Source organism: Puma concolor, chromosome A1 (assembly GCF_028749965.1).
Source record: "Puma concolor isolate L17-30 chromosome A1, mPumCon1.1.hap2, whole genome shotgun sequence".
In the NCBI taxonomy this organism is placed as follows: Eukaryota; Metazoa; Chordata; class Mammalia; order Carnivora; family Felidae; genus Puma; species Puma concolor.
The window spans coordinates 131,099,246-131,111,790 of record NC_141667.1 but is presented as its reverse complement, the minus strand read 5'-3'; the positions used below and the strand labels follow the sequence as shown (position 1 = coordinate 131,111,790).

Here is a 12,545-nt window from a genome sequence, read left to right as displayed (position 1 = left end):
TGGGGGGAAAAAGGATTCATTTTGTATGCTACAGAAAAACCCCAACATTGCCTAGTAACAGACTACTCAATCTGGAAAGGACAGTGAAAGTGAACATGTAAGAAATAAAGAACACAATGGCAGGCTGCAAGAGAAAAGTTTCCTAAGAGCCAGAGGATCAGCCTTGGCAAGTTCACAAGCTGTGGCCCTGGATCCCGGCCCTTCGCTCCAGGTCAGAACTCTTCAGCAAGGCCTCAGACATGGGCAGTGTCAGCACTTACTGCCCGACGATGGGCCCAAGTCTGTCTATGACTGAAAAGGAGGCAGAACTGGAAGAAAAAAATCTAGTTTAATAAAACAATAAAACCCAAGCCCCCAAGAACAGCAGAAAAGACTTTTCTGAGTTCTACTGGAGCAGGGTGAACTGTGATCTACGCAAAAGGATGCATGGCCAGCAAGTTCAGAATTTCTGTCATCAGAAAAGGAGAGCCGGACTAGGGGACCAGACTCTTCAAGCAGAGAAGCAGTAGACACTAAGCTACAAAAGAGAAATTACATGAAAAGGCAGAGTAAGAGTTGAAGAAGTTTAAAGAGCACAGTGTTTATAAACTTTAATACAGAAAATCTATTTGATATTTATTAAACTTAGTTTCTCCAGCTATGGTTTGGCATTATACAAAGCATCTTAATGACACAGTAGAGTTAAAAAGATCTTTACAAATTGAAATGTGATACCCTTGTCTCCAAATATTTTAATTGCCATAAATTTGTTTAAAAATACACATTAAACGCATGTTTGACACTCTAAACTTTCTATAATCTCAATACCACAAAATACATATAATATACTATACAGATGTGGAAAAATCTAGTTAGTATATAATACTTTGCTCACCATTAACAGCTTTATTATGTGAAATGCACATACTTAGAAATCCTAGCTTTTGAGCCCCAAAGTACCTCTGAAATTTTAATGTATTGCAACAAATAAAAATCACAGTATATAATTGAAATTTTGGTTGAAAATGTCAGATGCTTAAATATTTTGGATAAAAGAAATGTAAAACAAAGATTTGGATCATGTACAAAACAAAGGCATCCTATCAGACACTAACAGTACCTTTCTGCAAAATCAACAAGGCTTTTTATCAGCGGCATTGCTTCCCCTCCAAAACCCTCCCGAAATATCAAACCGTTATTCACCAAATAATTTTAATGTCAAATAAGATAAAAGGATTCAATAAATATATAAGCATTTCCATCCTCCATATACAAAATTTCTTAAAACCATTCAAAACGGAGGCTAGATAGAAATTTTCATAACCGTGCTAACCAACCTACCTCACATCTGGTCCTCAAAAGTAGTGCCTTTTTAGGCACTGCCATCCGGGCCAGCTCTGTTGGTGAGCCCCGCCCCCCCCCCCCAAACCCCAGTACTGTTGAACGCTCATGTCAGTGATTTGCCAGGTGTGTGCATAAAGTTTTAAAAGGGGGACACTTCTTGAACAGTAACAACAAACTCAACAGTATGGATAACCATGGCATTGATTTGAAAGGCAGCATTTCCAAACATATTTTCCAGAGAGGAACATAGCCAGTAGAAAATTCCAGTGGTTGAAAGCTGAAAAGAAACCCCACGTGGAAACAGTAACAGGTCAAAAACTGCATATTACTAGAATTTCTGGGTGGGAGCTTTTTTTCCATGCTCATTTAGGAAGCTTTTTTGTTTGCTTCTTTTTAAGAATGGCAATTTATGCTTAGCTGAGCAATGGTGGCAAGGAGAGGTCAATGCTGACATTCCGAAAGTCAACTTCATTATGTGATGATTACTTTAGGCTGCTATTTTAGGATGCTTAAAGATCTGTAAGACTCGGTTTAGACTTAACTCTAATGCCATATTCTGTAACCAGATTCCATCAAAAAGAAGAGATTTAGATATTCTTCCGTTGCTTTTCTAGAGCAGTGACTTTAATTAACCATACGGTTCAACTGAACAGAATCAGCATCTGCTTTACGTACTACTACTAACTTCCTTCCTGTCACTTGCCAGCCTGGTTCTAGGGTCTCGATGTCTAAACTGAATTTCTCCGTTACGGAGTATGTCAAAGACAAGCTCACAAAAAACATTGGCCTCTTGTCACTACATATTCCAAATAATTTGACACTTATCTCTATTTATTTTACTGAATAGCAACCTTAGATGTGCAATGTTATTTATTATTGGAAAAAAAGTCTGCCTCTCCAACATGTAAATACATGAAAACTGAAATGAAATCTGTGTTCCACATAACTAGGGAATATGAGTTATAGGAGTCTACATGAACATGAAATGCTTTGCTTCTGGATTTACTTAGGTTTAAAAAAAATCATCACAATCTGCCTGAAACAGTCATTCCCATCAGATGTTCCTGGGACCCAGAGGCAAACTCCTATAATTCAAAATACATAATGAGGCCATTTTGTTCAATTAGCAACTGGAAAATTAAAATCCTTCCCACCCTGTAAGAACCCTTATTATACTACAGAAGGGCTCAAATATATTCTCAAAGTTAATTTACTACAAATCATAGTAATTAAGCTTTAACAATCTAAAAGGAATACACATTGCACCCTTGAACATTAATATTCAAGGTGTCAACAAGAAAGTGTCTTAGATCAATTTAATAAATAATGTGGAAATAGTTGCACTAAGCTAAAGTACTAAACACACACATTTTTGACAAACTAATTTCATGTTTTCATACATACATACATATATATAAAGTGTGTATGTGTACATAATTTTAAAATCCAAAGTTGCATACCCTTACGCCTAGGAAGAGTGCACAGTGTACCTCTCCTCTACACAATCAGGCATCACTGACTGGAGCAACCACTGGCTGCTCTGAAACTCCAGAGTGCTGCGAGCCTCCAGAACCAGAACTTTCGTTTAGAACAGGTGCCTTTTGTAGGCTCTTGCTTCACAATGCAAGCTCACTCAGTGAATATAATTTCCCAAAGTTTCTGTCATTAAGTACAAAATGATGCTTGTCTGATCTAGCTGATTAAACCTTTCTTTAAGAAAAAGAAAAAAACAACAATTAAAAACAACAACAACAGTGAATCTAATCAAGCCACAAGTGAATGCAAAGCGCAGCCTAGATGCCTATGGATCCACCAGTGTGAGAGCTATCCGGAGCACAGGCATGTTGTGGGCACGTGCACACATTACACTGCTTTTACGTTGGAGAATTAAATTCGTGATGGTCAAGCTTCTCTACTCTTCAGCAACTATAGCTGAAGATTGATCTGAAGTACTCATTTCTTATAAAGTTAGTTCTTGGCTACTTGCCCAGGAAAAGGTGGCCCTGAGGCAAGAAATGGGCTGAACGCTCCCCAGCCAGACTGGCCCCGGGCTGGACTGTGGAAGCTTGAATCACCTGGAGGGGAGTGTTCCCCACAGCCCAGCCCAGGCTGGGCAAAACTACCATGTGACAACTTCATCCACTGTCCACTGGATGCCTGTGAAAAGTCCAATGGTGTAGGCTGCTGCCTCCTGGCATACAAGTGTGGTCTTAAAGAGCAGTCAATAGAGTTTTTTTAAATAGTTGCTACTTCTATAATTAACTATATATTAAGTACAAGTCTCAGACGAAGTAAGTTTTTAGCCACTTGTCAAATTCAGGTTTAAATGGTTACAGAACAGTGAAGATACCTATTGAGGAAGGAGGAACGGTGGCCTATAAAGGAGTCCAAAGTCTGTGCTGGAGCGGATGAAGACACAGACAACTTTGGAGGAGATGGACACAGAGGGGAGGGAGTGGTGTTTCCACAAACTATTACATCAAAAATTCAATTATTTAGGATACGATTTTGATCCACTGCCCATTACCACCTGGTGGGAAAAATCCCTCCACGATGAAAAGCTTGAAAAATTCATTCTCTAAGAATGAACAGTTTTACAGAGAGAGAATTAACTTAGAGCAGCACCAGAAAACATGCAGGAAACTATATTTTAACCAAGTATCAGTGTGACCCCAGAAACACTCCTGCTGCCTTTCAGGACACACAAGAGATTAGAACACACTGGAATTCAGAGGTACCCAGCTGGCTGCTGTTGCTGAAAAGTATAAACGCTCAGAGGACACTTAATCCCTTTCTAAGACATCACTGCAAATTAAGGAATCAGAGTAAGAGCAATCAGAGAAGGACAGGACATACAACTACTTGATTAACAGGGGTGAGTTTCTCAATAACTACCCTAGATCACTGAGAAGTCATCCTCTTAAGGAAAACTGTTCCTAAAACATACTAAGATGAAGTCAGAAAGATTTCAGAGGCAACTTCTCTAAGGGAAAAAAGTTAAATTCAACCAAATTTCTAGATTCTGATCTTCAGCGACATGCAAAAACAACCCGAGGTACAAAACAGTTAAAACGCTCTATAAATTTGAACCACAGGACAATGAGGGTTCACTAGCTTCAGAAATGAGTGTAAAAAAAGACTCAAACACAGAGGACTCACTGCACCACTGGGCTTGGGAGATTTTCTATCCCGTCTTTCGCACTTCAAACCTTAGCAATCATCTGTAAATAGCAGGGCAATCCTTTTTTCTGATTGGATGGATTCATTTTTGGAATGGGGAAAAGGATAAACTATTTTTTGAAGCAGCATTACCCAACAGGTTAGACTAAGTCATGTACCAAAGCATTAGCTTTTCTGAAATAATTAATCTTTATGTGACCCTAAAGGAAGATTAAAAAGTAAAGAGAATTTAACATTATTACTGCTGAAGACCAACCACATGGGTGATCTGGTCCTAGTGTAAAACTTCATCTGTAAACAATCCATAAAGGTTTCATTCAAAGGTAAGATTTAAGGCACACCAGACATGATAGGGGCACGAAAGGGGCGTGACAGACGGTACGTTTCTCGCTTTTAACGCCTATATGCACCTTACAGGGAAGGTACTCTGATACACAACTCTTACAGAGCTGGCTTCTTAAGCTCTACCCCTGCTCCCTTCCCCTTCCCAAGAGAGCTAACATTGAACTAAATTAGATACTTTTCTAGTGTGAATATTCTGATCCCATCGGAAACACAGATCATTGGTGAGGGGGCCCTCATAATACAAAGGCAGTCAATACAAGACAAGTCTAAAAGGAGAACGTCATCTCTACCTCAGGCATTATAAACTGTAAGTTGTACAGCAAAAGCACACACAGCAAAGCTCCAGCCCATTCCTGCATTAGTCACTGCATGCTCCCATGAGAGCATCACAATCTAGTGTGGCAAAAACATTTTACAAATAAGAATTCTGAAGAGAGATTTAACCCTTCAAACACCATCACCGAAAGAGATACAGGCAACATCCCCGGGAGCTGGATCATTGTTTGTCCCTCAGTAACTTAACTCTGTTTCAAAACCGTCAAGTTATTAGCAACAAAAAAGAACACATGGTTTTAGCAAAATCCATGAAGTTCAAGATTGTCCTTTTATGAAACCCTTCACACGACATCCGTCTTCTAGAAAGTTTACCTGCCCTCTTTTGTAATGCATTAAATGCAAGCTATAGTCACCTTGTGATTGCTATAGTGTTATTAACACACATTCACAGTTCCGGAAGTAATGCATACAGAATCAGACACATTTCATCTTCTCTCTGGAGAATGTCATCTTCTCATATTTAAATGATTTTCATGTGTAGAAGAATATCCTTAATACTAAGTATAAATTCTGCAAGAAAATTGTAGTTACGATTTAAAATAATATCAGGTAGTAGGTACAGAAAGAACACGTCCACGTTTTAGATGAACCAACTCTTACTCTTAGAAGAGCTACCACAAAAAGACATTAGGTAACAAAGCTCCCAAAAGTATATAAATAAAAATGCCTACATTAAACTTAGGCTAAATTTTCAACAGAGTAAATTCATAAGCAGAAATAATTAAGTTTTAAACTGCCCCAATCTGGGAACTTAAAAAAAATTAAAATAAATAGGATTTCAATTGATTAGTTATGAATTGCAGCTGGAATTTCAATCTTATTACAGATCACCAAAACCGTCTTAGCAATGTGCTGCAGATTTAAAAACATTTAAATAATTTTCCATATTGGGAATATTAAAGGGGTCAACTGACATCATGGCTTTGGGTTATAAATAACAACAACACATGAACCAGGGAGGAAAAAACCATTCCTCATTCTTAGTGTCGACTAGGTGGCATGTTATGGCAGTTTTCCTTCGTGATGTGACACAGTGTTGTGGAGAAAATCAGAGGCAACGAGAATGTGTTCAGTTCAAGATATCAACTTGGCATCCTGGCGAAGCCAGTGCAGTCCCTGCCGGGTATATCGAACCAGGTCTGTCATGATGCTTGCATTAAAGATGAGAGGGCCCATCACTTTATCCAGTTCAGCAAAGAATTCTAGAAAACCAAAAAGAGTCATTAAATGATATACATGCTCTCCCCAATCACTGCTTTAAAAGTTTGGTCTAGACTGTAAAACAGTATTCATAGGAAGTCAAAAAAAAGATTCCCGCCTGCATTAAAATGATGACCATCCACGTTTTAGAACAAACCATCCATCCCATAGTCTCTGTCTTTCAAGCTACATTATTTTCTCTAAGTCATGAAACGTTTCCAACAGACTGTATGGTTAGGCATTAAGTGTTATACATAAAAGCAGAATTCCACTAATGGAAATTATCAATTGCTAGTATGCAGTATACACTACTAAAATGGGGACCTAGTGCTACGATGTACTCAAAACAGTCTCTGTTTACCGTTTTTGTGTAACAAGCAAGTGGTACAAAAAAAGGACGATGTTCTGTGCATGTTTCCCCGTAACAGCTCCTGTGAGGTTAGATATTTATGACAGCCTGTATCCAAACTTTCTGCTGCAATCATATACCATGCAACAGTGATAAACTAAATCCCATGTTTCAGACAGTATATTTTAAAAATGTAAGGGATGGAAATGAAAGGATTCTTCCTATGTGAACAAATACACGTTGATGTGGATGTGAGGTGGGTGCAGAGGAGGATGGAACGAAAGTGTCCTAACATCTGATCCCGATGCAATTTTGGGAGAAGACAGAGAAGGATGCAGGACTCAGATGGTAAAGAGTTTTTATATGTGCAGAGAAAATGGGGTCATTCTCATGAAGAAGACCTGGCCCTACTCAACACAAGACACAATCAAACAGTGAGGAAAAAAGGGTCTCCTTTATAGAATGCCACCTAAAAAATGCAGAAGGAATATCAGAAGACAGATTCCTATTTCCTAATGGAATAATGGATATAGATAATAACCATCAATGGATGTTAAAACAGAAGTTAAAGTTTGAGGGGCGCCTGGGTGGCTCAGTCGGTTAAGCATCCAACGTCAGCTCAAGTCATGATCTCATGGTTCGTGAGTTTGAGCCCCGTGCTGGGCTCTGTGCTGAAAGCTGAGAGCCTGGAGCCTACTTCGGTTTCTGTGTCTCCCTTTCTCTTTGCCCTTCTCCCGCTCACACTCTGTCTCTCTCTCAAAAATGAACAAACATTAAAGCAAATTAAAAAAAAAAAAAGTTAAAGTTTAACAGGGAATCTTACATCAAACTGAGGCTAAAACCACCTGATTTCAATCAATGGTCAAATCCTAATATCACTAAACAAGAGATAACCATTAATTACATGCCTCATAATATGCTGTAATATGCTATAATAGGAAATCAAGAGCACCACCTATGAAGTATTATCTAAAATAATGAACTTGAATCTAATCAAGTCTCAAGATGTAACTAATCAGTATGAAGGAAATATGGGGGACAGAGGAGCAAGCTAAATGATACCATGAGGAAGGAATCAGTCAAATCCAGAATATGTGTCATTTTGTCTTCAACATAAATGGCACAGTGCCCCACCTCCAAAAACACCAAAAAATAGAGGAGGGAGACTGATCAATGGATGTGTGGACTCTGTTGGAAACAAACGGAGCTGTCTTTAAAAAAAAAAAACCAAAACCCGCATATTTGCCACAAAAGGGAAACTGGATGGTAGACTAGGTATTAGGTGACAGAAAGGAAGTACTATTAATTTTGGTGACTGTGTTAAAGTGATCACAGTGATCATGTTTTTGAAAAGTCCTTATCACTCAAGGATGCATATACCAAAGTATGTTGGGGTGAAATGTTATAATATCTGTTGTTTGCTTTAAAATACTCCAGGGGCAAAGAAAAGCAGGAGTCAGAAAGAGATGGAGTAAGATTAGCAAAATACTGTATTGGTAAAGCTGAAGTTGAGTGCGAGGTGCACAGGGGTTCATTATATCATCCTCTTTCCTTTAGTCAATATTTGAAAAGTACCAAGCAAAAAAGTAAAAATGAAAGAAGAGGATTTAAAAAAGGAAAAATGAAGCTGGAAAACTGTTATCAAAGAGAAAAAATGTAAAGTAAAGCAGGAGTGACTTAATAAGAATTTTGGCTTTGTAACCTTTCCTGAGCAACACTGACAGTATTTAAAATTTTAAGAAAAAATTGGATTTTAAGAAACACAACTTCATGTTTGATGCTGGGGTTCCTCTTCTACCTTTCTCTTCCCATTATCCCTCTTTAGGGATAGGAATCGTTCATCTTCATCTGATTACCTGTTTATATAATAAATATTTAAATGCACTGTGACAGAAAGACACTTGACTGACTGATGGGAGTGTTGGTCTACAAAGGATCTACCTGAATAGTTGCCACACTTGCCATATTTGCTAATAAAAGCTGTGAAAATATTATGGTGTTTATATAGTACTTTTCCCTAGTATTTTATTATTATTTCTTAAATTTAAAATCCAGTATAGTGGGGCGCCTGGGTGGCGCAGTCGGTTAAGCGTCCGACTTCAGCCAGGTCACGATCTCGCGGTCCGCAAGTTCGAGCCCCGCGTCGGGCTCTGGGCTGATGGCTCAGAGCCTGGAGCCTGTTTCCGATTCTGTGTCTCCCTCTCTCTCTGCCCCTCCCCCGTTCATGCTTGGTCTCTCTCTGTCCCAAAAAAATAAATAAACGTTGGAAAAAAAAAATTTTTTTTTTAAATCCAGTAGAGTTAACATACACTGTTATATTAATTTCAGGGTACAATATGGTGATTCTTCCCTAGGACCTTTAAATATGTTATAATTCTCAATGTTCTTAGTTTGGGACTTAACAAACATAAGGTACAAAGTCTCAAATAACCTAAAACTGAATAATGCTAGAAAATAATTTATTTTATAGTCTCTTTTACCATGTAAGTTTTTCAGTAGACCTAAAAATCCAGTATGAATGTGTTTTTTTTTTAAAGTTTTATTTATTTTTCTTTTAGTAATTTCTACACTCAACACAGGGCTCAAACTCATGACCCTGAAGACCAAGAATCGCATGCTCCTGTGACTGGGCCAGCCAGGAGCTGCCAAATGTGCTTTCTTACATATTAACTATCTCCTGTGTACAAAATGTCTGCATGTAATCTTACGCCTAAGTCAAACTTACTGTCACCCATCCTAACAGCATATATTTTTATTACTTTTATAACTGGCGCTGTCCTTAATGCGCCAAAACAAAGGCCTATTTGTCTTAGACCAAAAACTGTTTTTAGTTTAGTCTGTGTCACCAGTACAGTGAAAGGTATTTTTTCACCAAATTCAGTACATTCAGTATGACTGGTAAGCAATGGTCATTATCATCAACTCTCGATTGCATAATAAACTAAATGCGGATCAGACACTTATTTAACTGGATCATAAAAGCTCTTTTTGACAATTTCAACCTTCAAAGTCTCTCCATTGACCTTCCTACCTTTTTGCTCTTTGGAAAGCTGCTCGGCTTGGTCCCAAATTTCGGTGGCATAGAGGAAGTTGGACGTAACCTGAACATAGCTGGCTGCCATCTGGTGGATCCTCTGTGGAATGGTCACCGAAGAACCACTTGCTGAAGCACTACTGGCCCCAGAAGAATAATTTCCTGAATTGCCTGGCGACAGCTTTGGAGATACAGGGGAAGGCATCCCAACAGCTTTGCTACACACAGAGAAACAGGAAACTTATTCGTATGAATATGGTGAATGTGATGAAACCAATGTTCTACTGGCTCTTCTTCCATGAAAGCTTTTAAAATTTAAAGATTCTTTTAAACTAGAAGAGTTCCCAGAGAAGTACAATTCCTTCTAAGTAAGTACTTAGCTCACTAAAGCCCATGGTGAATCATCCTATCTAGACTCTTTGTTTTAATAAATGTAATAAATAATAAGTCCCACCTTTTGACGGAAAAGAAGGGAGGAGTTCACACACCTTGTCAGTAGCACTTCAAAGACTTAGAAGTTAGATCACCTCACTCCCAGCTCAACACACTTTCCATCTATTCTGGCACGTAATAGGTACTTTTCTAGTTGTTTTATAGAAAGTTGGGTGGAATTTGCAATTTAACACAAGAAAATTGTGGTAGTAGATAGGAACATCTTATTTTGAACTCCATTTCAGGTATTTTCCAAGTTTAAACAAGTTATTCAAAGCTGACAAAGAGGTACAGATTTCTCAATCAACTGCAATTATTTCAAGCTTCCTGTCAATTAAATCTTTCTCAGGAAACACATGTTGAACTCTGACAGGTACATTTCAGCAGTACTAAAATTTGTGGAAATGCCAAAGACCGTTTAAAAAAAAAAAGGAAAATCAAACAAAAGTTGGGGGGGGGAGGCTATTTGTTAAGAATATTTTTATCTTCACTTTTAGCACTAGAAATTTGATTAAGAAAATACACAAGGGCAAAGACAGAAAGTCAGTTAAGATAAAAATAATAACTAAGTAAACTTACACACAAAAAAAGCTTTCATGGCAATTTGCCTCCTTTTGGTGGGGGTGACACAGGAAGGCAGGAAAAGCCACAATAATCCCATCGTGATAAAAACCCAAGTAGGTGTGGAAATCAAACTATGAGAAGGACTGAGGTGTTATTAAAAAAACTCAAGATTTCTCCAGGTGAAATATCCTCTTCTCTACTCTTTCTAAGATTATGCTCATTATCATATTTTCAACTTAGTAAAAATAAACAGAAAAATGAAAACTTTAAAAAATACTTTATTAGAAATAGTTGTAATTTTTAAAGAATTGTCATCTTTCCATTTTTGGAAATTAGACCTTACCACCCATTCCACTTTTACAAACAAAAATAAATAATTGTGTCACAAAAAATACTTTATAGAATAAAATTTACCTACCTTCCCAAGCCAGGTGATGGTGCTTGAGAATTATTGTAAGAATTCTGTGGAAAAAATAAAATGTATTTAATTAAAAAAAAAAAACACACACACACACAACTTCTGAAGTACTACAGATATTCAAAAGCACTGGGCCAGAACTGACCTTAAGAATCTTTACAAATTTAAGAACCTAAAATGTAAGAGCAAGAGAGAGAATGTATGTGTGTGTAAATGTGCAACAGAAAGACAATACTTAGGTGAGAGCTGGGGGTTCTGAAAGACTTACAGAGAATACTCAGAGAAGAGGGGTAGTCATACTATATGCAAAGGCTGCATGAAAGTGAATGGATGTAGCCTACAGTTTCTCTGGAGCAGAGGTTTAGATAAGGAATGAGAAAGAGACCTCGATGACTTTGAGGTCAGGGTAAGAAGCTTGGACCTGACCTTGAAAGCAACAGTAAGCTACTGAAGGGTTCCAACTCAGAACCAGGGCAGGATTTTAAGAAGATTTATGTGGTGCTGGCAGGAAAAAACATAGACAGTTTAGGAAACAAATGTAACAGTGTAAGGAAGGGTGGCAGTAAAACAGAATACCATTTGCAATGTATAAACTCGGTTTCATTATAAAAAGAGGCTACATCCCCTGAACTATTAGTAAGTGCTATTGCATATGGCTACATAGGTTCTACAATCAGATATATATAGATTTAAAAACTTTTTAAGAAATCTCAAACCTATTTGAAAGTTCACCGACAGTAAGTAGCTCTACCCTTGCTGTGGCAGGCAAGACATGAAGGCACTTTTGGGGTTGGGATAGGAGACTTTACAAATTTTGTGTCCTAGAACATGGACCATCCTCTTTTTCACACTTACCTTCAGGTGCTCTGTCAGTGTCTTTGAGTACTTCAGAGCATTTTCCTTCTTCAGTTTGAACAGCCTCAGGTACAGCAAAGACTGGCATCGCAGGCTGGCCAATGGAAAAGGGTAGCTTATTTACCAGCACAGCAGACTCTGGCTATATCTGCACAGACAACTTCTGTATCGTGCAAGAGCGCAGGACTGGCTAATGTGAACAGACCATGGCATAAGTGTCAACGACACTAACCCTGAGGCAAAACTGGAAGATGCGCTCTTTATGGTACACACCTCAAGGAGGGGAAGAGACTGAGGACTAGTCTCCTGTTTGCTGACATTCAAAAATCAAAACCTCACCCATAAGACACCAACATGTCATTGCAACACACGCATTAAAAAAATCACTGAGGAGCAGAATCTCTAGATCAAATTATAAATATCTCATACTAAACAACAAAAACCAGGGGACTCCACTATGCATAGTACAACTCTGCTGCAACGCAGGTAAGCCTTACTATGGCTGACCA

At 38.2% G+C, this 12,545-nt stretch overlaps 1 protein-coding gene across 3 annotated transcripts in view; it reads right to left on the bottom strand.

The window, feature by feature from the left end:
* Nucleotides 1-603: 603 nt before the first annotated feature.
* Nucleotides 604-12,545, bottom strand: part of AFF4 (ALF transcription elongation factor 4) — a 100,743-nt gene continuing 88,801 nt past the window's right edge. For all 3 annotated transcript variants that reach the window (XM_025923630.2, XM_086704199.1, XM_086704192.1), the window contains 4 exons: nucleotides 12,037-12,130; nucleotides 11,182-11,225; nucleotides 9,765-9,985; nucleotides 604-6,386 (listed from right to left, as the gene is read on the bottom strand). In XM_025923630.2, coding sequence (XP_025779415.2) covers nucleotides 6,259-6,386; nucleotides 9,765-9,985; nucleotides 11,182-11,225; nucleotides 12,037-12,130 — 487 coding nt within the window. In that variant the 3' untranslated portion in view covers nucleotides 604-6,258. The remainder of the gene's footprint in view (nucleotides 6,387-9,764; nucleotides 9,986-11,181; nucleotides 11,226-12,036; nucleotides 12,131-12,545) is intronic.